We start from the raw sequence: 24,280 nt of genomic DNA on the forward strand, positions 1-24,280 counted from the left end.
GACGTACGGGCGATCAATTCGAACATTTATTCCATACTGAGAAAACACGCATTACACTTTTATTAAGCATCGATTTTAAAGATAAGTCACTTACTGAAAACAAACGTGTGCCATTGCAAACGCATGTAAATACACAATTTCGAAAATTAAGTAATCTTTTTGCATTTAACCCACAATTACTATGTTACTTTCGTTGAGCTAACTAACCAGATTTGCACTAGAGTGCAGAGTGGTGAACACTATTATAACGGAAACAAAGTTCACCATGGAGTTTGAAATGAAAGGAAACTTTCAATGCCAATGCTGGTAGATTTGGACAATAAAACCAGCAAAACCTTTTAAACCGTTATGTAAAATTTGGTATCCCATACCTTTTTCCGGTTTCCCCGGTCTTCGTGACCATCAGTGATTGGCTGTATTCGCCTAAGCACCGCCCCGTGAGTTTGACCACTGCCGCATTATTCCGAGCTACTGCAGACCAAAGTAGGAGAGTTCGGAGTTGCGCCTATTGGGATAAAAAATAATTTATGGCTTCCCTACTGCAGGTCTGTGGCAGCCTCTATTTTGATTAACTGATTTAATACTCCAGTGCGTTAATATAACAGTTTGTAAATACACGTAGTGGTAGGCTCGCATTGTAAACCTGTGTTTTTGAAATGCTTCAGAGGGCTCTTATTTGGCTTTTTTCCAACTGTGTTGGTGTCGCTGGAAAGCACAAAGCACTTTCCAACTGAGCTTGCCACTGCGTGAATTTACAAGCTTTATATTGATGTAGTGGAGCCTTATGAAGCATTTCACACTGCAGCATGTTTATAAGACTTCACCAAAAGACGAGGCAAGTCTTATAAACACGCTGTAGTGTGAAATGCTGTGGCAGGTCCCTTATTTACATACTTTTATATTAATGCAATGGGGCCTTATCGCGAAGTGTTAGGACTTCACCATGATAGCAGAGGGAGCGGGCTGAGTCGCATATGAAGGGATCACATGCCGTCTTCAACAAAAGGCGCAAGCGATTTCCCCACTCGCCTCCTGTCTGGACTGTTTGTGTGCTGCGGCGCTGCATGTGCCATGGCCCTAGACAGGCCGCCCTGCCTCCCAGGGTAACCTCATCACTGTACTCCTAACTGCCAACGAGGATGGGATCCGACTCCACGCCGATCCCTATTAAAGGGACACGGCCTGTCACTGCCGAGCCACTGGGGCGTGGCAAAGCTCCCACTGTTCCTACATGGGGGAGCCTAGAAGTGTTCGGTGTGGGCTGCTGCAGCAGGCACTGAGTAGTGTGGCCCGTGTGCCGCTGCTGTATGTAGCTGGTGTACGACAAATGTAGGCGCATCGTCCCGCTGTCCAAGTTAAGGAGGATCCTGGATTGGGGGGAGGGGAGGCGCCTGGTCCGTACGGATGGCAAGCCGCTGCAAATTATACCTCTGGCACCTCCTACCTGGGAGAGAGCATGGGCGTCCCAGACACACTGCCTGTGCCCCTCCTGCCTGGAGGGGGAGCGTGAGATCGACACAGCAGGGATCGCCGCTGCAGTTGCACAAAGACCTCCCGCGTGGGTGGGGAGGGCAGGGGGCGCAGCACGAAGCTGCATCCAGTACATATTTTGCCATCAGAGAGAAGGTATGGGGCGTAGCATCCTGCTGCAGCAACTTTGATCACTTCCGCCGAGGGGAGGAGGTGGAGCATCCACCGCTGCAGTCAGTTGGTCATCTCCCACCAGGAAGAGTGAATGTGCCCCAACACCACGGTGCCACCAGCTGGCCCCATCAGACTTCTAGGAACAACCCTCCCTCCTCTTGCCAGACAGTGTCCCTGTGCTTTCCATGGACTGGAGTGCCAAGGCCTGCCGCCTGGACCAAAAGGATGCCGGTGCAGACCTAGCCACGGCCGTCCACTGAGAGTACTCATGAGGGGGAGTAACACTGCCACTGTTGAGGGTGACTGGCGCCCCCCGCGCGCTTCGCCGCAAGCCCCGGCCCCAAGAACACAGACCAACACGTCCGTCTTGGTTCGGGCTTCCCGGTCGCTCTGATGCGGCCGGGAAATGCCCCGTTTATTTATGCTGCACGCGACGGCGTGCAAAGTCACGCCGCCGCTTGCGCGCCCGTCATCGGGCAGTGCCACACTCCTCCTTTTTCGGGGAGAACCAACAACCATCATTAAACTCTTCACTGCAAACTACAAAACACTGCAACTGAAACAAGTCATGAGAACAATGGGACAACACAAACCCGGTCCCATGAGCACCCCTTTATTAGCATCCACCCGGGTCCCCTTAACTAGACTTTCTCACCCTCGGGATTCTCAGCCAATTGTCCCAGCACGTAATCGGTGAGGCAAGCTGGTTTCCCTCGCCCAGTCCTCTGGGGGTACCTCCTGCTCGCCTCCGGCACGGGTGATCGGTCCGCCGACGGACCCCGCACTGGGGACTCTGGCATGCAGGGTGGGTCTCCCTCGTTCTCCAGGACTCCTCCCAGGTCCGGGTCAGGAGGTGGGTCAGTTCTGGGGTCTCTGATCTTTTTAAAGAAACTCATGTTCCGCGTCACTTCCGACCGTCCATCCGACGCCGTCACCATGGAGCCCCGGACGGCCACGACATCCAGCGGCTCAGGCTCACACGGCAAAGAGAGTTTCCCATGCGGGTGACGATTGCGAATGAGCACCTCATCGCCCGGCTCCAGCTGTTGTGGGCGAAGCCCCCTCCACACGTTTTCTTGCTCAGTTCTTACTTGCCGGTCCATCTCGACCCGTTGGTCGTCAATCACCGCAGATTCCCGCTCTCCGACCTCCGGCAATAGCCCTCGCGGACATCTCCTGAACACCGCCTCCGCCGGGGCCACTCCCGTGGACGCATGTGGCGTGGTGCGGTATACTCTCAAGAATTGGTACAGGGCTCTCTGCAGGGACTGCCCCTGGCCTTGGGCAATTCTAAATGTCTTATTGAGGGTTCTCATCAGGCGTTCTGCCTCCCCATTCGCTCGAGGCCACAGGGGCATGATCTTTCGGTGCACCACCCCGCAGCTCACCATCAGTTCAGCAAATCGTTGACCCTGAAAAGGCGCACCATTGTCCGAACACAGCGTACGAGGGAATCCGTGAGCCGCGAACAATTTCTCCACCGCCACCACCACGTGTTCAAACGCCACGGACTCCACGAACTCCACCTCGGGTTAGCAGGAGTACTCGTCCACCAGGACCAGGAAGTGGGTGCCCATGGTGGTGGACCCAAAATCGGCATGAACCACCTCCCACTGATGTGTCCCCCTCGGCATCGCCTCGATGACCGGCTCCCGCTGTAAAGGCGATGCTGCCTGACACCAGACACAGGCCGCCACAAACTCGTCCACCTTGCGTTCCAGGTCGGGGTACCACACCTTCATCCGGAGGCGGGCCTTGGCGGCCCCTTGGTGGCCCCGGTGTGCCAGCGCAATCACCTCACCCACCTTTGACTGGGGAACCACAATCCGGTCGCCCCGAAGCAGCAGGCCCGACGCCGAGAAGGGCAGTTCCTCACAAACCTTCCATAGTTGTTCTAGACCAATCCGGGCCTCCTGAGTGCGTCCCGCCAGGGCCTTAAGCGCTGATTTCCAGGATCCCTGCTGTATGGACTGCCTCAATACTTTGAAACACTCATCCTGTGCCGCCGAGCCTCCAGCTCCTGGAGAGGCATGGCATTCGGCGTGGCAGCCTCTACCACGACCTGGACATGCTCCTCAGCTTCCTGCTCACAGACGTCCCGATCTCCTTCTCCAGGCCCTCCGGGGTGTCTGGATAGATAGTCAGCACCGTTGTTTACCCCCGGCCGGTAAACCAGGGTCACCCCATACTCTAAGAGAGCCAGCATCCACCTCTCAATGCGTGCCGGCGGTTTGGATGACAACCCCGCTAGGATCGGCAGCAGAGGTTTGTGGTCATTGACCACCGTCACCGGGCGTCCGAGTACATAAAGCCGGAAATGGCGACATCCCCACAGCACCGCCAGAGCCTCACGCTCAATCTGCGAGTAGCGTTGTTCGGCGTCTGACAGCGCCCTGCTGGCATATGCGACTGGCCGGACGCCGCCATCACGGTCAATCTGTGTTAACACCGCCCCCAGGCCGAATGGGCTAGCATCAACAATGATTTCCGATGGTAGGGCGGGATCGAAGAATGACATCGTGTCCTCGGCCGTGAGGGCGCCCCTAATGTCATCGAAAGGCCGCCTGTTCCAGCGGACCACAATTCCAGACGGTGTCCTTTCTTGTCAGGGCTTGGAGGGGCTCAGACCTGGATGCCAGGTTCTTGATGAACCGGCCACAGTATGTGACCATGCCCAAAAAGCTTCGCACCTCCGACACAGATTCCGGTGGTTGGGCCTTCTGTATGTCCAGTACCTTTCTGGGGTCAGGAGACACCCCCCCTTCCCTGAACACAAACCCGAAGAACTCCAGGGAGGGGCGCAGAAATTCGCACTTCTCCTTATGTAGTGTGAGTCCCAGCGACTGCAGCCTCTCGAAGGTTTTCGCCAGACGCCTCAGGTGGTCCACCTCGGTCCTCGCGAAGACCAGAATGTCGTCGCTTATGTTTAGGACGCCCTCGAGGTCGGCCAGGGCACCCCGAATGATGTTCTGGAATACTTCCGCGGCCGAGGACACCCCAAAACTCAACCTCTTGTAGCGATACAGTCCCCGGTGCGTGGTGAAGGTGGTGATGTACCTTGAGTCGGGGTGGAGGACGACCTGATGATATCCGGCCCTGAGGTCGAGCTTCGAGAAGAACCGAGCACCCTGCACCTCCGCAATGATGTCATCCAGTGTCGGTGTGAGGTGCCTCTCTCTCCTGATGGCCTTGTTGGGGATTCTCATATCTACGCAGATCCTGACTGCGCCAGGTTGCTTTAGTTTCCTTGCCACCACTATGGGGGACACCCAGGGAGTCGGTCCCTCCACCTTCTCGATAATGTCTAGATCAACGAGGCTGTCCAGTTCTCTGTCTACCTGCTCACGTAGGTGGAAAGGTACCCTCCGATGTTTGAGGGCCACCGGCTGTACCGACTCGTCAATGTGCAGCCGTACCGGCTCTCCGACCATCTGCCCAATCCCCTTGAATAGGGCATGATGCTTCTCTAGCAAGTCATTAATGTCCTCCAGGTAGATGGAGTACGCGAAGCTTACGATGCCGAGAGCCTCCGCCGCTGCACAACTTAGCAAAGTGTTCTTACTCACTGGGGTCACGTAGAAGCGGGCTGTGATGTGGGAGCCATCGTGTTCCACTTTTGCCACAAAGGCCCCGTCCAGAGGGATGGGCTCCACACCACCGAACGCGAAGATGCGGGCCTTTGGCGTGACCAGCCTGGGCGGCCGATCCATGGCGTTGTAATGTTCTCGGGCCATGACGTTCACCGATGCCCCTGTGTCCACGAGTACAGGGACCGGAGACTGGTTCACCTCAACCACGCACCTAGGTTGCTGTCGATTTCTGCCTCTTAGGAGCTCCACACTTGATACGAAGAAAATGTTCTCTTCATCTTCTTCCTCTGCTTCTTCTGCCTGAGCCTCCTCCTCGCCCTGGTCCACCCGGGCGACATTGGACGGCCGACCCTGGCGAATGGCGACCGCTCGGCCCTGACCCCTTGGCACCAGTACGGGGCAAGGCCGCCCTACACACTCTTGAGAAGTCGTCTGGCAAACCGCATCGTCCACATATCTTTCCAGCTGCAGGGCACTCCGCTGGATGAGGCAGGTCGTATCCGCATTTCTGGCAAATCTCTCCTGCCCTCCCAGCTCTGTCCCGTGTGCCACCGCCATACCTCCTAGCACCTCTTCCCCCTCGCCACATCGCGCAGATTTCTTCAGTCTTTATGGGGCGTGACCCGGCTTCCATTCTTGCCGCTCTCGCCTCTGACACCTCGTGGCTCCTTCCTAGCTCAAGGATGCGCTGGAGCGTTATTCCCGGCTCCCTCAGCACTTGGCGCCTGAGCTTGCCTGATGAGCACGCCTGGATAAGCATGGTCCGGATCATGTCCTCTGCATCGCCCCAGGCGAGCGACAGACGCCTCAGGCGCCCGTAGAACGTGTCCAAAGTCTCATCGTCCTTTTGTTTGGCAGAGAGCATCACAAACCGCTCCTAGTCCGCGTTGGCTAAGGGCAAAAAGTATGCCTGGAGGGCGGCCTTTGCATGATCATAGGTTCCATTCCCTTGTGGCAATGATTCGAAAATCTCCTGGACAGAGGGCCCTGCCGAGTACAACATCGTGGCCAGCCTGGTGTCATCATCAACCACTTGCGCAGCCCTGAAATACATGTCCAGGCGGTCCACCCACCTTCTCCATCGGGGCCCCAGGCTGGATGGCGGGCCCGACACATCGAATTCGGGGATGGGCTGCAGGGCAGCATGCGCACGTACCTGCGCCATGGCAGGCACTGCCTGCTGAACACCAGGAGCAACAGCAGGTTGAACTGGGGGTTGAAGGGCGGGAACCGCTGCTTGACCATCTACTGGAGCTGCTGGTTGCTGCATTGGGGGTAGAAGACCCTGCGGGGCCACTGGTGCACGAGGATGAAACTGCGTTGCCACACTGTGTGCTCCGTCCTGGTCCTCGGTGTCACTCATGAGCTTGAGCGCACAGGCACCCCCATAGTGCTGATCGGGGCCGCAACTCAAATCTTCAGCCCACAGTGACTCTCAGCATGGACCACCCCTGGATGCAGTGACTCCTGCCACCTCTGTGATGATGAAGAGAATGAAGATAGATGGAGTCACCAGGATGATGATGGGGACGAAAAAGCAGGATGCCTTTCAGTGTTCCAAAAATTGGTAGCAAAATAGTAACTGGATGCAACAGGCCCACTCAAGATAGGCCTTCGCCTAGCTTCCACTCGACGTAGTAAACCCAAAATTGAGTTAATGCACTAAATATGCATACCTCCGTGTAGATGTAGCTGTCAGCTACTGAAATGTCCAAAAATTAGGCCTGGGGTCGTTTTAGGGCCCAAACCGGAGCTCCTTGAAGTCCCACAGCCGTTGCACAAAATGGCCGCCAGCCGCGTGGGCAAACGCACTACCCGCGGCATGAAACAAAGTCTGTCCTTCGACCTCGTTCCGGTGAAAAATTGTTCAAGTTGTCACCGCCGGGCCCGGGCATCGTTTCCCCCACTCGTCGCCACTGTTGAGGGTGACTGGCGCCCCCCCCCCGCGCGCTTCGCCGCAAGCCCCGGCCCCAAGAACACAGACCAACACGTCCGTCTTGGTTCGGGCTTCCCGGTCGCTCTGATGCGGCCGGGAAACGCCGCGTTTATTTATGCTGCATGCGACGGCGTGCAACGTCACGCCGCCGCGTGCGCGCCTGTCATCGGGCAGCACCATCGCCCCATCATAACGGGCACAAATGACACCTGACTGGGGGGGATTCGGGGCCTCAGGCCCCCGCACTGGTGCTGGATCATCACTAGGACTCAGTGTTGTTGTCGGCACCCTGTCACCAACCTCACCGTGGCCCGGGCCTTGGGACAGGAGGGTGCTCATGCGGCCCGGCTAATCCTAGGCCTGCCGCCCCTCCAAGATGACCGCATGGTCTGATGACTGCTGAGACGCTCCTGCCTGGGGGGGCCTAGATGTGGCGTTTCCAGTTTACTGCTGCCTGCTACAACTCCTGCCTGGGGGAAACTCGATGTGGCGCAGCCTGTGAGCCACCGCCTGCTGCTACTCCTGTCTCAGTGAGCTGGAAGGTGGCGAAGCAAAGTCTGATGCCTGCAGAGCCTTCCACCCCTTCAGTGAGCATAGTGAAGTTCGGTCTGGTCGGACAGCCTGCTGCCACCTTACCAACAGTAGGCTGGGTCCCAAAGGACACTGGAGGTATGAAGCAGATGTGGCCCCTGGCATCACCAGGTGCAGCTTTGCCTGCACGTGTGCTGATGTGTGTCACAGTGACACTGGACTAAGAATGGAACATTGATGGTCATTCAATGCTGCGATCCTGTATGGCCCCATGCTCAAAGGGGACCCAGTACAGAGACTTGCGGTTAGTGCTGCGTTTTGTACTTCCCTGTCTAACTGGAATATTTTGTGATGTTGTGTGTACACATTTAAAACCCTAGACTACTCTCACACCCCCTTCTAGGTCTAAGCTGTAATGCTTTGCTACACACCGTGATTGGGTTTGGTTGATGTTAGTGTCTTTCCTCATCAACATATTGGGTTATCCTCCCAAAATCCACCCCAGGGTAGATATCGGAAATCCATCTTAACATTAGCCATTGGCCTACCTTTTTACTTTTCATTCATTTTGAGTTTGGACATGCCTCTTTCTTTATGTACCATGACACATGACCAAATGGGGCATTTTGCAGACATGAGCCCATCCTGAGCACAGAGGCACCCTCAGTTGTGTTTTAACCTAATAGATTGATTTACATTTCGTTTTAAGATTGCACATCCAATGTGGGAGGGCCTTTGTGTGCCGGTTTGTAGGGCCAGCTCTATTGGCTGGTAGCCACTAACTTTGTGTTCTGCCTGGAGAGTGATTGTTCGGCAGCCTTAAGCCATCCCTTGAGTGAAGGGGTTATTAGCAACTGACCGTGTGCCTTTCTCAGATGGCTCTTGATTCGCATGTGAAGACTGCTGGAAGTTGGGCTGCTGCAAAGAATTCTGGTTTGGCCTTGCTGGCTTGCTTTGTGATGTGCCGAGCAGCCAACATCGCTGAACTCTTCTGAACTTGCAAGCGTGGGACTGTTTACTCAATGGCTGTTTGCATCTTCCTTCTCCCGTGGGATTACCTGTCACCCTTTCTGGGTTTATGCACGCTGTTTTCACATGGGATTTCTCTCGGCTTGTCTTTGTTCGGCCTTCATCTGGATCCTTGCTGAGTTAAAGGTTCCTGGGACGAATTGGGAGCGGCCAGCTTTGAGACCACCTGTCCTGGTCATGACCCAGTAACTTTTTCTATTCACAGGGCGGCCCAAACCTGTGAGTTGCCAACATTGATCTTTGTCTGGAGTGGGCTCGTCCTAGCCTCCTGGTTCCCAAACCTCTGGGCTGGAACTCTTCTTTGCGCCTCTGCTGCTCCTGTGGGGTAAAATGATTTGTCCCATTTATCTCCTATGGGAGAACTTCTTTTGATAAGTCACTTTGAAGGAAATTAAGTTAACAAGGTGCTTACCTGAACAGAAACCTTTTACCTGACATTTGAGGTACCAGCAAGTGTATTATTTTTTTGAATGGTTTTTAATTGAATCATTTGGTTGACAAAATCAAACTTTAATTCACATTCACAATCAAAAATCAATATAATTCATACATAGCCATTTAAGATCTTAAAAACATTGAGAAGTCACAATTTCATAACTTTCTTTATAATATATGTATTATGGGTGTTTGTATAATCGCACATAAGTTCACTGTGTATCATAGGAAATAATGTTTAGATAACCACTTGCACCTATTGATGCCCAGTATCGGAACTCTAATGTTCGTGCAGTTTATTGGTTCTTTGGATCGGTTCCTATTTTTCCTACAGTTTTCTAGGACTGGTATAGGCCTAGTACTACCCTTTTAAGATAATTTACTATATTGGATTTCTTGGAGTGGTGAAATATTCCTTCTCCCTTTACTTTCGTTTTTCTGTATACACCAGTTTTGAATATTTTAAATGACTTAGTCTGTTCTCAACCTATTTTAACACTAAATAAATATGTATTCAGTATACTTTTTGGTATTTTGCGTTCGCGTTTTACTAAATCTACTTTGGTACTGGTATATCCCCTTCATAAGAGTGAAACCCAACTGTTCTGCTACGTTACCCATAAAGTGTTTTGGACTAACTTGGTAAACACCCTGTCCTGCTAAGGACAGTTGTTTTCAGAGCCCATATGCAAGCGCTATGGAAAAACCTAATTAACAATCCAGAAAATCGGGGGAAATACCCATCGAGCGGATAGCTCTGTTCTCGTCAGTATTGCCTTCTGGTCCTTCTTAAGATTTTTATCGAAACTGGTGCAGGCTAATTTTGCTTCTTTGCATCATAGCTGCAATACAATCTGCTCGGTTGCTTTCAGGTACAGCAGTACTGATCTCTTCTTTGGGAAAGCTTTAGAAATGTGGCTATACCAACTGGAACCCAAGCATACATTCTGGGAAGTGTTTCAGTTGCATGGTATTTCTGGAATGTATACTGCTTCAGAAGTCTATTCTTAATAGCATGTTGCAAAATGAACCTAAAATACTGTATGCTTGTTTATAGAGAATTGTGCCTGTAGGCTGGCTGTGTGGGTCTCCATGGCACACTGATAAGGCAGCTTGCATTTAATCTCTTGTAATTAGTTCATGGTATTTCCCCCATAGATCTTCTAGTGTTTATGGTATCCTAATTGTGTACTTTTTTAATTGTATCTCCACTTGTATTCTGTACGAGAAAATGCCATTTCGAGCTTCTCTGCTTTTGAATCAACTGGTCATCCACAATTGGTTTGCTTGATGACTACCCCCATATCCTCCACTGCCCCCCCTCCACCTCCCCATTCCTGCAACCTCCTTGACTCCACTATTGTTCCAAACACTTTTTGGGCCTGTCTTAGATGCTTACAATTCAACAGTGAGGTTCAAATGGGATGTTAGGGTGTCAAACTGTCACTAGTCTCAATGACTATAAACTGCTAAAGCACAGTTTTTTGGTCCAGCCAAGTTGTGCAAGGTCCCACACTTTGAGGTTTGAAAATTGGAGTTCCACAGTTACTGGTAAGTAGCAGTTACTTAACCTGTTGTGCTTCATAGATCACTTTTACATAGCCAATTTAATTGAAAATGAACTAAGCAGGCACTAATATTTAAATATTTAGGAATTTTACATTCTAGCCTGAGATTTTGATTGTGCTATTAAAGTAGAACTAGATGAAGCTCCTTTGTTTACATGCCCAATTCACTTAATTTCAAGGCTCTGTGCATAAGGTAAATTACTGATAGTTTGAGTTGGGATCCTTACTGATCATGCCAGTTAGGGTCCATCCTCTGCCTTCCAGCCTCTTTCCTGGAGACCCCTTCAAATCAACCGGAGTAGTGGAGACAATGTGTAACAATCTCATTTTTGTCTGATCATTACTTTGATTTAGAACCTAAACGCAAAGATAAGTTGATGGTCCCAGTAATGATTTCTACCACCCACATCACTACAGATGCTCAGAGGGGACATTTGTGTAGGCAGTGGAGGATATTTGGGTGCTGCTGGTAGAGGGGTAGTGGCAAACCAAGGTAAGGCACACACATTTGTGGGGCTCAACATTCAGATATGGTGTGCACTGGCTAAGATTGTGGAATTGGAGATGTGCTTGTCTCAGTCATTTATTCTGCAAAAAGAGCATCAATTAGAAAAAGGCATGTTGTAGAAAATCATTATTTTGCAGAATATTATTGAGTTGGAGAAACTGTAAATGTTTGGTAATTGCAGGTTTTATTGCAGGTGTTTCAGTGAGCTCGAGTAACACAGGAGTGCCTGATATCAGTGGCTCGGTCTACAACAAGACTCAGGTGAGTTAGACGGTGTCCTGCAATAACTGTTGCTTTTAATTGTCAGTTACTTGTGTCTTCATTGGAGTAATCCTAGAACTGTGTGTGTGCGCGCCTGTTTGCTTGAGCCTGATTTACCCCACTATCCTGGCCAACTGGGCTTAACAGCCTGCACCCGACAACCCAAGAATTCGTGCTGCTTTCCAAGTTCTATGGCATACCTTTAGTTGCGAGTGGTGTGGTCACTGAACACTTGTTGGTGTTAGATGTTGCTAAGAAGGCTGTGTTTGGCTTTTGCTACTGATATCTGTATACTGCAGTTTGGATGATCAAACTTTTACAAGGCTAACCATGCCTTTGATCTTTTCCTAAGTCAATAATTTGGACACCTTTTTGTATGGGGGTATCTATTACAGAATTGTTCAATCTAAAGCAGTTTGGTAGATGAGCAGGATACAAATACATTGTTTATTCCTACCCGATAATCCCACCCTTCATTGCCCATCATTACATTTTCCTTTTTCAGTACTCCTTTCTTCCTTGTACTCTCCTCTGTTCTGTTTGTGTTTACCAGTTAGTCATATAGTCAAATGTTTTCTCCAGCATGGGGTCTGGCATGGATTCACATGCTCATGAATATTCCCCGTCGTCAGGCTGGGAATCCTCAGTAAAGAGAAATCAATATCAGGTTTGTTTCTGATCTGTCTTTCGTAGTAGTAACCAATCACTGATCTCTGCGTCATACTGACCACAACCAATGACTGCCTTTTCCCTAAACCCCGCCTCTGGCAGCCATCTTCAGATTTTTACCGCACGTTCAAGTGTTGGGATCCTCGTGCTATTGCTCTCGAGCTTTAGTGCTTTTTTCGCGCTTTTCTTAGGAAAATGTTCTTTTTCGGTCAAAAGAGCCTCGAGCTCCACCGTTTCTTTATCCAATCAACGGGGACCCGTGTTGGATTCTTCTACGCCCCTCAAGGGTGAAGATTTCGTCGAGCCACGCTTTTGGAGGACTCCAGAAGTTTCTCAGGCCCATCTCGATCATGGCCCAGGAGAAGGGAAGCTTGACGCCCGGAAAGCTGTTCAGGGTCTGCCATGGATGCCAGCTTCAGAATGTCTTTAAGGAGGAGGACAAGACGCACGTGGAGAAGGACTGTGCGTTTTGCGGCAATATGTCGGAGCGGACCATGAAGGACCGCCATCTGCATCTCGCCAACTGGCTGGAAGGGAAGAGCCCGTCAGGCGAGAAGAAGTCCGAGCGGTCTTCTAAGACCTTTGAGGGCGCCCCGGCGACGGGGGTCCAACAGAAGGCCAAGCACTGAGAGTCCGCTGGCACCGGGAGCGCCGAACGGTCAGGCTCTACGGGCGCCAGGCAGGGCGCATCCTCCCCGGCGCCATCAACCACGAGCCAACGCTCTGGCTCGGGTAAGAGGAAGGCCGAGCACCCGGCGAAGCTCCTGGAGAGACCCCGGTCGAGCTCGAAGGCCCCATCGGAGGGGGAGCGAGGCAGTGACCCTCCCCCCCAAGGAGAAGGCGGTGAGCGCAGCTAAGGTGGTGAACGCCTTAATCCACCCAGCCAAGGCCTCTATCGAGACAGTCACGGCGGCCCTGGCTCAGCCTGTGGAGGCTACACCAGTGGTGGCGACCTCGGGACCCAGAGTCTCCCTGCCACCGCGGAGAGAGTCCTCTTTCATGCCCATCGACAGGACACCCGTGAAACCTCCGACGGAGAAGAAAAAGGGGGGGCAGGAGGTCGTCGTGGATTCGGCCTCAACCTCTGAGGAGGAGCTAATCGAAGTCTTAAGCCACGGCGTTGGCGTGGAAGACGACCAGCCCGTTGGGAGGAACCCTGACGTAGGAGACGACGAGAACGTCGAGGGTGCCGAAGGGGCTCCTGACCGCCCGTCGGACTCCCCTCAACCAGTGCCGCAAGACAACTCGGCGGCCATTTTGTTGGCTATACAGTCCTTATGATCGGAGAGAAGGACGAGATTGCCGTTACCACCAATGGAGGAACCTCTCCCGACGGGGGACTCGTAGCCAGGTCCTTCTGGAAGCCCCCCTCCTAAGCGAAGGATTCATCCTCCACCTCCTTTTCAACCATCGCGCTCTGCTCAGCCCTCCTCCCGTCCACGACCCGTGGGGATGATACGGGGACTGACACGGCCGCGACGGGCACAGACGATGAGGTTTACGACGAGGATCTCCCGTCGTCACCTCCTCCCCGGGCTTCCCCGCCCGACGAGATTGGATCATTTCATGCCCTGATCGCCAGGGCATCCAAGCTTTTCCAGCTCTGCCCGGAAGAGAAGAAGGAAGGTTTCCTTTATCAACGGCGCGAGACCAAGAGGAAGACGGTCCTCGCTGTACCTCTACTGGACGATATCTGGGATGAGGGTCTCGCCCTCCTCAAGAACCCATCCACAACGCCTGCAAGAAGGGACCGGACTCGGTCGTCTCCGCGGCGGCCAGGAAGAAAGCGGGGGGGGGGGGGCGCCTCTGCCTCTACATCAACCTCCCAGCTGGACGGCGAGGGAAAAAAATTGGACACGATGGGACGCAGAGTCATCTCATCGGCAGCGACAACGATTAAGGCTGCCAACGCCTTGACTATCGTAGCCCGCTCCGACAGGGAGTTGTGGTACAAAATCGCCCCTCTGCTGGACTTCTTACCAGACGACAAGAGGGCGGAGGCCCTAGAGATCTTGCAGGAAGGAGAAGTGGCGTCGGACCACGCCATTACGATAGCGACGGACATCGCTGACACTGGAGTTCGCCAGTTGGGCAACGGCGTGTGCCTTAGACGGCGTGGATGGCTCAAGGCAACTGACTTCCATCAGGACGTGCAGACCAGAGTCTTGGACATGCCGTTCGACGGGAACAACCCGTTTGGGAAAACAGTGGACGATTCCCTACAACCCTTCAAGACGGAGACGGCCCGGGCTCTTGGTGTTCTCCAGCAACTACGGCTGCCCTTTCGGAGCGGCGGAGGCAAGCAGGGTGCCTCCAAAGGTTCCGACGGCGGATTTTCCACCTATCGTCAAGCGGCCCGTTCGTCGTCGCAAGAAGTCTACAGGGGACGAGGCTAGTCGGGCGGACCCCGCCGTTGTCGCCAAGGAGGGCAAGGCGGCAAAGCCTCGTCGAAGCAGGACTGAACCGGCTGTGGGGTTGGGCCCCCACTGAAGCACCCCGGTGGGAGGCCGGCTGGCGAACTTCGTCAGCGTGTGGGAATCCATCTCCACCCCCGTGGCCAGGAAGGAACATCACGTCCCTCAACTTCTCTTGGAGGTAAAGGCGATGCTCAAGAAAGCTGCCATCGGGCTCGTCCCAAAGAGGCTTCGGGGCTCCGGAGTTTACTCAAGATACTTCCTCGTGAAGAAGAAGACGGGAGGATGGCGTCCCATCCTGGACCTACGACGACTGAACAAATTCATCAAGGCACAGAAGTTCCGGATGGTCACCCTCCAGCACGTCCTGGGTCAACTGGAGGAGGGCGATTTCCTGTCGTCGTTGGATTTGGAGGATGCCTACTTCCATATCCCCATCCTAAAGGGACACCGAAAGTTTCTCAGATTCGTGGTCCAGTGGTGAACTACCAGTTCAGAGCCCTTCCCTTCGGATTGAGGTCGGCACCCAGGGTGTTCACCAAGTGCCTCGCACCGGTGGCGGCGCGGCTGCGCCTGGAGGGGATCCACGTCTACCCCTACCTGGACGACTGGCTCATCCGAGCAAAGACAAAGGAGCTCGCCGCAGAGCACACGGCGAGGACCGTCCAACTACTCACGGACCTGGGATTCTCCATAAACTACGCTAAGTCCCACCTGGTGCCCGCTCAAGACGCACTGTTTCTTGGAGCGAAGCTCGACACAGTGGCGCGTCTGACCTCTCCGTCGGAGGAAAGGACGAGGGCCATCTTGGGCAAGGTATAGCGGATGCTGGTTGCGGACGCGGCCAGGGTGAGGTCCATCAAGTCCCTCCTCAGAATTATGTCTTCTTGCTTTTATGTCATCCGCCTGTGCAGGCTTCAGATACGCCCGTTACAGGAGTTCCTGGACGCTCGCTGGATCCAGACGACGGGCAGCTTCGAGGACAGGATCACACTCGACGAGAGCTTCCGACGAGCGATCCGGTGGTGGGGCACCCGCGCGCCTCTGACGGCGGGCATGGACTTCCAGACCCCGGACCATCAGAAGACAGTGACCACGGATGCCTCCCTGGAAGGGTGGGGAGCGCACACCGAAAATCTGCACGCGAGGGGCCTTTGGCTGCCGACGGAGAAGTCCTTCCATATCAACGTCCTGGAACTACGTGCAGTGTTTTGGGCCCTCGGGTCCTTTCTTCCGTCCCTCAAGGGCAAGGTGGTGAGGATCTTCACCGACAACACCACCACCATGTTCTACATCAGGAAGCAAGGCGGTACCAGATCCCCAGCCCTGTCCAAGGAGGCTCAGGATCTGTGGCATTGGGCCGTCGCCCAAGGGATGTTTCTGGTGCCGTTCCATCTGGTGGGGATAAAAAACACCATTGCCGACTCGCTCAGCAGAGAGCTGCGCTCGTGCCACGAGTGGGAACTACGACAGGATCTAGTGGACCGCCTCTTCCGACGGTGGGGCACACCCCAGATCGATCTATTCGCGACGGCGACGAACTCAAAGTGCCGGAGGTTCGCCAGCAGGTTTCCCCAGCCGTGGAGCATGGGCGATGCTTTCTCGTTCCCCTGGGAGGGCCTGTTCCTATATGCGTTCCCTCCATTGCCGCTGCCGATCCGGCTCATCAACCAGCTCAAGAGGACACGGTGCAGGATGATCCTCGTCGCACCTGCGTGGCCGAGGCAGATATGGTTCCCGGACCTTCTGGACTTGTCAGCGTCCCCGTCAATCAAGCTGCCAGTGGACGCAGATCTTCTCTCCATAGAAGGAGGCGCCATCCTCCATCACGACCCGAAGTCGCTGAACTTGCAGGCCTGGCTCCTGCAGCGTTAGAGTTTGGAGGTTACGACATACCGGCCGACTGCAGAGAGGTTCTTGCAAAGGCCAGGGCGTCCTCAACTCTTAAATGCTACGGACACAAATGGAAGAGGTTCTCTGTCTGGTGCCACGCACAGAAGATTAACCCTCTACGGATTACGGCTCCTCAAGTTCTGCCGTACCTACTGATGCTGGCCAAGGCTGGACTGGCGCACGCTTCCATCAAGATTCATCTTGCTGCGATCTCCCGATACACCAGAACCACGGGACGGACGTCTTTGTGGTCTCATCGTCTGGTGAAAGAATTCATGAAGGGACTGTTCAGATCGTTCCCGCCGGTGAAGGCCCCGGCCCCGGCGTGGGAGCTCAACGTGGTGCTGACCAAGCTCATGGGACCTACGTTCGAGCCTCTAAACTCAGCTCCGTTGAAGTTCTTGTCGTGGAAAACAGCCTTTCTTGTGGCCATCACCTCCGCACGACGGGTGGGTGAGATCCAGGTCCTTTCCTGCAAGCCCCCGTACTTGACTTTTCACGACATGAGGGTAGTGCTCAGGACGCACCCCTCCTTCATGCCCAAGGTGCCGTCGGACTTCCACCTCAACGAACCCTTGGTGTTGCCTGTATTCTTCCCGCCGCCTTCGTCGCCGGCTGAAAGGACTTTGCACTCGCTGGATGTGGCCAGGACGCTGAAGTTCTACGTAGACCGCACGAAGAGTTTTCGGAAGACGTCACAACTTTTTGTGAACTTTGGACCTGTCAATCAGGGGAAGGCTCTCTCGAAGGCTTCCATTTCCAGATGGCTCTCCGGCTGTATCATGTACTGTCATCGGTTGGCAAACCGACCGCTGCCTGGCCGTCCGAGAGCCCATTCCACCAGAGCGATCGCAGCTACCACGGCGTTCCTATCTGGTGTGCCCTTGCTGGCCATCTGCAGGGCTGCTACGTGGAGGTCGACGCACACCTTCACGAAATTCTACTGCGTCGATCAGGATTCCAGGGAGGAGTCCAGGGTCGGCCAAGCAGTGCTGCGCAACCTGTTCGCCTAAGGTGAGCCGGGTGAGGAGGTAAGAATTGCTTAATTTTGAGTTTTGGATGTAATGCTTAATGTTGAGCCTTTGCCACCTCCCGTGGTTGTGCATGTGTGTACTGCTATGTATTCTTTTATTCATGAGCATGTGAATCCATGCCAGACCCCATGCTGGAGAAGGAACAAGTTACTTACCTGTAACTGTTGTTCTCCAGCATGGGTCTGGCATGGATTCACATGCGATCACTCCCGCCTACCCCTCTGCGGCTCTTCACTTAGTTATACTGCCACTTCACGTGCTACCAAATCTGAAGATGGCTGCCAGAGGCGGGGCTTAGGGAGATGGCAGTCATTGGCTGTGGTCAGTATGACGCAGAGATCAGTGATTGGTTACTACTACGAAAGACAGATCAGAAACAAAACTGATACTGATTTTTCTTTACCGAGGATTCCCAGCCTGCCGACGGGGAATATTCATGAGCAGGTGAATCCATGCCAGACCCATGCTGGAGAACAACAGTTACAGGTAAGTAACTTGTTCCTTCTCCAGCATTGGATCTTTCATGGATTCGCATGCTTAGAATATTCCCCGTCGTCAGGCTGGGAAACCTCGGTATATTAAACAATTTCCATTGGAAAAAACTCGACACATCTGTTTCCTATCTACGTCCTTTTGGCCTGCTTACGCATGACCCAATAGGACGTACGGTATAAATAGCCCTGCCCCGCGGCTCCCTTCAGATTTTAACCCCCAAAGTAGTAGGGGCATATCAAGTTTGCATTCAGGGGAGGCCGGCGGACGCATGTGAATCCATGAAAGATACCAACGCTGAAGAAATGGAATTACAGGTAGAAACTACTCACTTCTCCAGCATTGGATCTTTCATGGATTCACATGCTTAGAATAGATTATATAGCAGTACTCCCAATCTGGAGGTGTGCAATTCAAACCAATACTACAAAAACAGCACATGCAGATAGCAAGACAAAACCCCCCAACCATAGTACATTGACAGGAGGATACTCCCCTTGGTTGGGGCTTACCTTACTGAAATAGAGGTCCGCTGCATGCTGTTGCTCTAGGCAGTAATGCCGAGTAAAGGTATGCGGCACCGACCAGGATGCCGCCTGACAGATGTCCACCAACGGGATTCCGGACCACAATGCTGCCGATGACTAGGTGGATCTTGAGTGAGCCTTTGGACGTCTTTCCAGAGGCTTCCCTGCGTTAGAGTGGCAGAAGGCAATAGTTGACGACACCCAGTGGGCTAGCCCTTGTTTGGAGATTGTGGCTTATGGGCCTTCTGTAAAAGGAAAAACAAACAGTTTTCTTCTACGCCTAAAATCTTGAGTACGACTCAGATAAAACTTCAATGCTCTTTTGACGTCAACGTATGGAGAGCTTTTTCTGCGAAAGAAGAGGCAGCCGCGAAGAATGTTGGCAGCACGATCGAACAATGTTTGTGGAATGTAGTTGGAACTTTTGGTATAAAAAGAGGGTTGGTTGCCAATACCACCTTGTCCTTGAAGAATCGCAAGTATGGGGGATCAATCACCAGTGCTTGCAGCTCTGACAGTCTTCTTGCTGAAGTAATGGCCACCAAAAAAGCCATTTTCCACTACAAACATTTCAGGGATGACGACGACATAGGTTCAAAAGGAGCCTTCATTAGTCCCGACAGCACCAGATTGAGACTCCAATTAGGAGGGAACTTTTTGGCTGGAGGAAAGGTCCGAAATAACCCTCAGGAAATGCTTGACCAGTCGATCGCTGAACAACGGACTTGAATGCCTTTTACGAGTAAATCTTGAAATGGCTGCCAAGTGAACCTTTATGGAGGAGGAAGACAACCCTTTTTTCACTAAGTATAGCAAATATGGCAGAACTTGTTCTGACGCAATGTTTAGGGTCCACACCCGGTTTATCCCTACACCCCACACAGAATCTTTTCCACTTACACGCATATGAAGTATTTGTGGATGGAGCACGCGCTGCCTATAAAATTCGCCAGCAATCTGAAGAAATGTTCAGGGCCCCAAACTCGGAGAAGTCAGGAGCCAAGCTGTCAGGCTGAGGGAGCCCGGGTCGTGATGCCAAATCGCTCCCTTGTCTTGAGATAGAAGGTCCGGAGTGTTCTGGAACCTTACTGGCTCTGTCACCGACAGCTGGAACAGGTCCGAAAACCATGGCTGTCTCGCCCAGTGAGGATCAATTAGAATCACACGACGTGGATATTTGTGAACGCACTGGAGGGTCCGTCGAATGAGCGGAAACGGAGGTAACGCATATGCAAACCTGCCCGTCCACGGGAAGGAAAATGCCTCCACCAGCAAGCCGGGCTGTGGCCATCTGCTGGCGAAATATCTGCACTTCTTGTTCTCTCGGGTTGCAAAAAGATCCAGAGGAGGATGACCCCATTTCTTGAAGATGCTCGACAGTTGTTGATTGTTCAATTGCCACTCGTGCAGTTGATTCATCTCTCTGCTGAGAGAGTCTGCTTGCAAATTGTTCAACCCTGGCAGATGGTAAGCCACTATGTTTATCTCCTGTTCGAGGGCCCAATGCCATATTTCCTGAGCTTCAGTCGAGAGCGTTCTGGAATGAGTGGCACCTTGCTTCCTGAGATAGAAAATTGTTGTTGTATTGTCCGTTAATATTCTCACCACTGATCCCCGTATGCGCAGTAGAAATTATTTCAGAGCCCAACCTACCGCTCCTAACTCCAGCACATTGATGTGAAGGGTCGACTCTCCTGGGGACCATTGGCCTTGAACCTGTAGGGATCCCAGATGGCCTCCCCATCCTGTTGGAGATGCATCCGTTACCACCGTCAACTGAAAATCTGGTTCCTGCAAGGGCATCCCTCTCGTTAGATTGTCTGAGAGTTGCCACCACTGAAGCGCTTGTAGAAGCTCACTGCTGATGCTCAACTTGTCAGACCACAATCTGCGACTTTGATACCATCGGTCTGCCAGAAATTCCTCTATCGGTCTCATGAAGCAACAGTTGTTCGCTAACAGAATACACAATGCCATGGCTCCTAGCAGCGACATGTAGTTTCTGACTGACACCCTGGTTCCAGTTTTCCACTCCTTCGCTTTTTGTTTGAGTTTTTGAACTCTCTAAGGACGGCTTCACTAGTCCTGAATGAGTTTGGAATTCCACACCCAAAAATACCAAGCTCCTTGAGGGAGCTAAAAAGGATTTTTCGAAGTTGATTGCAAAGCCTAACCGCTGCAGCATTTGCATGGTGGCCTCTAGGATCGCTTGCGCAACTGCCGGCGACGAGCCCCTTACCAGCCAATCGTCCAGGTAAGGGCAGACGTGAGGACCTTTTCTTCGTAGCCATGCTGCCATATGAGCGAAGCATTTCGTGAACGTCCACTAACTGTGGTTACTAACATCTACACAGAATGCACTAACATCTATACAAAATGGCAGTCTTGCTCGTGCCTTGGGCTACATTATGTGGGTTGATTATATTGGGGTGGGGCCCTACCATTGCTCCCCTGCCCCCATCATAGTGCTTCCAATGCTGCTCACATTCTAAAGCGCTTAGGGGGGGTGGGACGGGGTTGCCCACTTCCCAACACAGGCTATGTCCATAACCTCAGTGGTGCACAGTAAGGGCACCCAAGTACTAACTTGGGACGCTAATTTATTCACCATTACTAGCGTGGTTGTTCTTGGTCAGCCATTCTACCATTCTGGGAGTGAAAGGCCTGTGCGTGTGTTTTGCCTTTGGCAGGAACCGTTGAGTAGCCCATCTAGGCTCCAGAGTGTCTGGGCAGGCAGGAAGTAGGAGAAGAGTGTTCCACCCTCCTGTCACTTGTCTCCTGCCAGAGTGCCTGAATAGGTCCAGCTCCGACAGGGGGTCTGGCTGTCCTGATTGGACAGCCAAACGCCCCTTTCTGTAAAATGCAGAGACACGTTGCAGAGGAGTATATGCTGGAACTGTATAAAAGGTGAGGCTTCTGGAGTAAAAAGCAGTTGACCATTGGAAGCTGAATTAACCGAAGAAGAAGACCAGAGACGCCTGCAGACCCTTTGCAACACTGAAGTGACCACTGCTGTCCTGACCCTGTTTTCTGTGAGACAGGAGCTCCGAGGCAGACGACCATTTCCGGTTGGCTGGTGGGAACAAAAAGATCCAGGACGAACTTTGAAGGAGTTTCCAGGACTGTGGTACCCCAATACTAGGAGACCTGCTGCCCATTTTGAGTGCATCGTCATTGAGAGGCAAAATCTGTCCAAATCTTTACTGAACCCGTAAAGAAACTCAAGAGAACCAATCCAATTCGCATTGATTCCCTCAGAGTGTGGGACTGCAGGAAGCGAAGAAGAGTGTTAGGACCGTTTTTCCAACCAAGTGCTTAATAAAACCATTCAAATGAGGCAGTACACGACTCCACTCTTAGTATAAGGCTGTACCACCAGAGTTCATGGTAGCGTAGACAGAGCAGCCAGGCTTATCTTAGGAGGGAGAGAGGGCTGTAGAATCAGTACACAACACTCTAATACAAATGGTTCAAAGAAACACAAACATTTTGTATTGTAAAAATAAAGGATTTATTTAAAAAACAACACTATACTTGAAAGTACACAGACCCAAGTACAGACCTTATTTGAAGTATCTAACAGTAGTTCTAGGGAAGACAAAACCTTGTCATTCCCATTCAGTACAGAGCACGCCTATTCTTGGGGAGTAAAAACCAATGGTTACTTTTTACAATTACATTCAGTAATGCAAGGGCAGTAGACCCTTCCAGTTGTATAATGAGTCTCAGTACAAATCATTTAATCAGTCAACTGGACATTATACTGTTGGTGAATAGTGGAACACTTATTCTAGGTGCAGTAAAAAACAAAAACTACTTTTGTCATAACACAGTTATACTAGGTGAGTAAAACCTAATGATGTAATATACAATTACAGGTGCTTTTGCAATCAGGGAACCCCAGATTGAGGTAAGCAGTAACTCTTGTAACTTATTTTTGGATAGCACACAGCTAACACAAGGTAAGTAAAACCCACATACTTTTCCTCACAATTAAGGGGAAAAGTAAAACCCAATGTTAGACTTTACTGAATAGTTATTCTAGGTAGGCAACAACCTAATGCAGACTTATTAAGGACAGGCTAGAAGCAAGCAGGGGAAGCAAGACCCAGTTGGGGGACACAAATACAATTATCCTCAAAGGATTCATCTGTTGATACCAACACTTTACTTTTGGGAAGAGGCACAACCTACTCACAGGAGAGTAAAATTCTTGCACATCTACTTTCCGTTAGACTGGCAAAACAGTTGCTAAGGAACAAAAGATGTTAACCATACTTTTAAGAATAGTGCATCACACATTAAAGATCAGTAAGAGCGTTTGTAACTGTTCACTCTTCGAATTACAGTTACGAACCTACTCTTTACAAGTAAGTTACTTTAAACACTTTTTTTCTTTTCTAGGAAGAAGTCCCAATCCCTTGACAGTCTTTCCCTTATTATTGGAGCATGAGTGTTCTCAGTGGCAGAAGGGGGGTTCACTAGGACTAGTGACCAATAGGCAGTGTCAGAATAGGTTCTTTAGTAGCAAAAGCCAGAGTCCCTTAGGAAAACTGGGCAAACTGGTGAGTACTTTACTTCTGAGTTAGAAGAGGGTCCAGGGGCTTCGCAAAAGATACCCTAGCAGGATTCTAGCAGTGGGACTTGGTGCACTGGCTGAGAGGCCTCCCAATCACAGAAAACACCACATAGCTAAACAAAAATCCTAACAGGCTTAAGGCAAGTACATACACAAGCCAACACAGCACCTCAGCATTGAAGATTTTGCAGCAGGATCTGCAGCCAAAAACCCGGTCACTGGATTCCTTGGTGTGGTGACTGAAACCGAGACCTCAGAAGGGACTTTGCAGCAGGGATCGATGAAGAAGGCTCTAGGCAAGGTTTCCCTCGTGGCTGAATGCGGTTCTGCGGATTTGACACCTTTTCAAGGAGCACAGAAGACAGAAAATCGCGGTTGAATTCTCATCGAGGTCCAGCACTCTTGTGAGGGGACTTTTCAGACTCGATTAGTGTCTCGGGAGATCCACCAGGATGCCCAAGAAGTTTCAGCGAGATTCAGAAGACCTTGCACCGCCCGATTGCTTGAGGTCCCAGGGTATTGGGGTGGGATGGCTAAAAATGCAGGTCTTCTTGAGTCTAGTGGCTCTGGGTCGGAGTCGTCGTTTTCGGAGACCCGAGTTCGATTGGAAGGAAGGGCTGCAGCAGGCTCTGGTTACAAAGTATGCTCTCCGGTTGCTGGAAATAATTCCTGCCACTTTTCCTTCGTCGTCCTCTTAGGTTTAAGTTCCAGTGGTCGACATATCTTCAGCTTCCAGGTTTGCAGTATTTATCAGGATTTACAACACAACCTCTGCATTCTCTCCCTGCATTTTACAAGAAGGGGCGGTCTGGTTGTCCAATCAAGACAGCCAGCCCCCCCACTGGGTTGTGTCCCCATTCAAGCAAGGCGTAAGACAAAGGGCTGGGGAGTTTTGGACTCCTCCCTCACTTCCTGGACTCCCGCCAAAGCCAAAAATCAAACAAAGCAATCTCCCACCCTGGATGTCAGGGGAAGGAACAGGAAACGACAAGCAACACTAAAATGGCAACAAAACAAAAAAGAAGTCGGGGGCCATTTTGGTAAAAATGGACACCCTTAGGTCCCTTTACACAGCCCGCGGTAAAGGTGCACCAAATTAATACAAGGAATCACTGCCACCAGCCATTGAATGTAAGCTTGTCACTAACAGAATTGTTACAGTTTTAGTGT

General features: G+C 51.8%; 1 protein-coding gene across 11 annotated transcripts in view; it reads left to right on the forward strand.

The window, feature by feature from the left end:
- The window catches only part of UBAP2 (ubiquitin associated protein 2), a 1,758,279-nt gene that overhangs the window by 1,523,160 nt on the left and 210,839 nt on the right, over nucleotides 1-24,280 (forward strand). For all 11 annotated transcript variants that reach the window (XM_069626852.1, XM_069626853.1, XM_069626850.1 and 8 more), the window contains one exon: nucleotides 11,435-11,502. In XM_069626852.1, coding sequence (XP_069482953.1) covers nucleotides 11,435-11,502 — 68 coding nt within the window. The remainder of the gene's footprint in view (nucleotides 1-11,434; nucleotides 11,503-24,280) is intronic.

The sequence above is a fragment of the Ambystoma mexicanum genome, chromosome 6p (genome assembly GCF_040938575.1).
Source record: "Ambystoma mexicanum isolate Mex_15411 chromosome 6p, UKY_AmexF1_1, whole genome shotgun sequence".
Taxonomy (NCBI): domain Eukaryota; kingdom Metazoa; phylum Chordata; class Amphibia; order Caudata; family Ambystomatidae; genus Ambystoma; species Ambystoma mexicanum.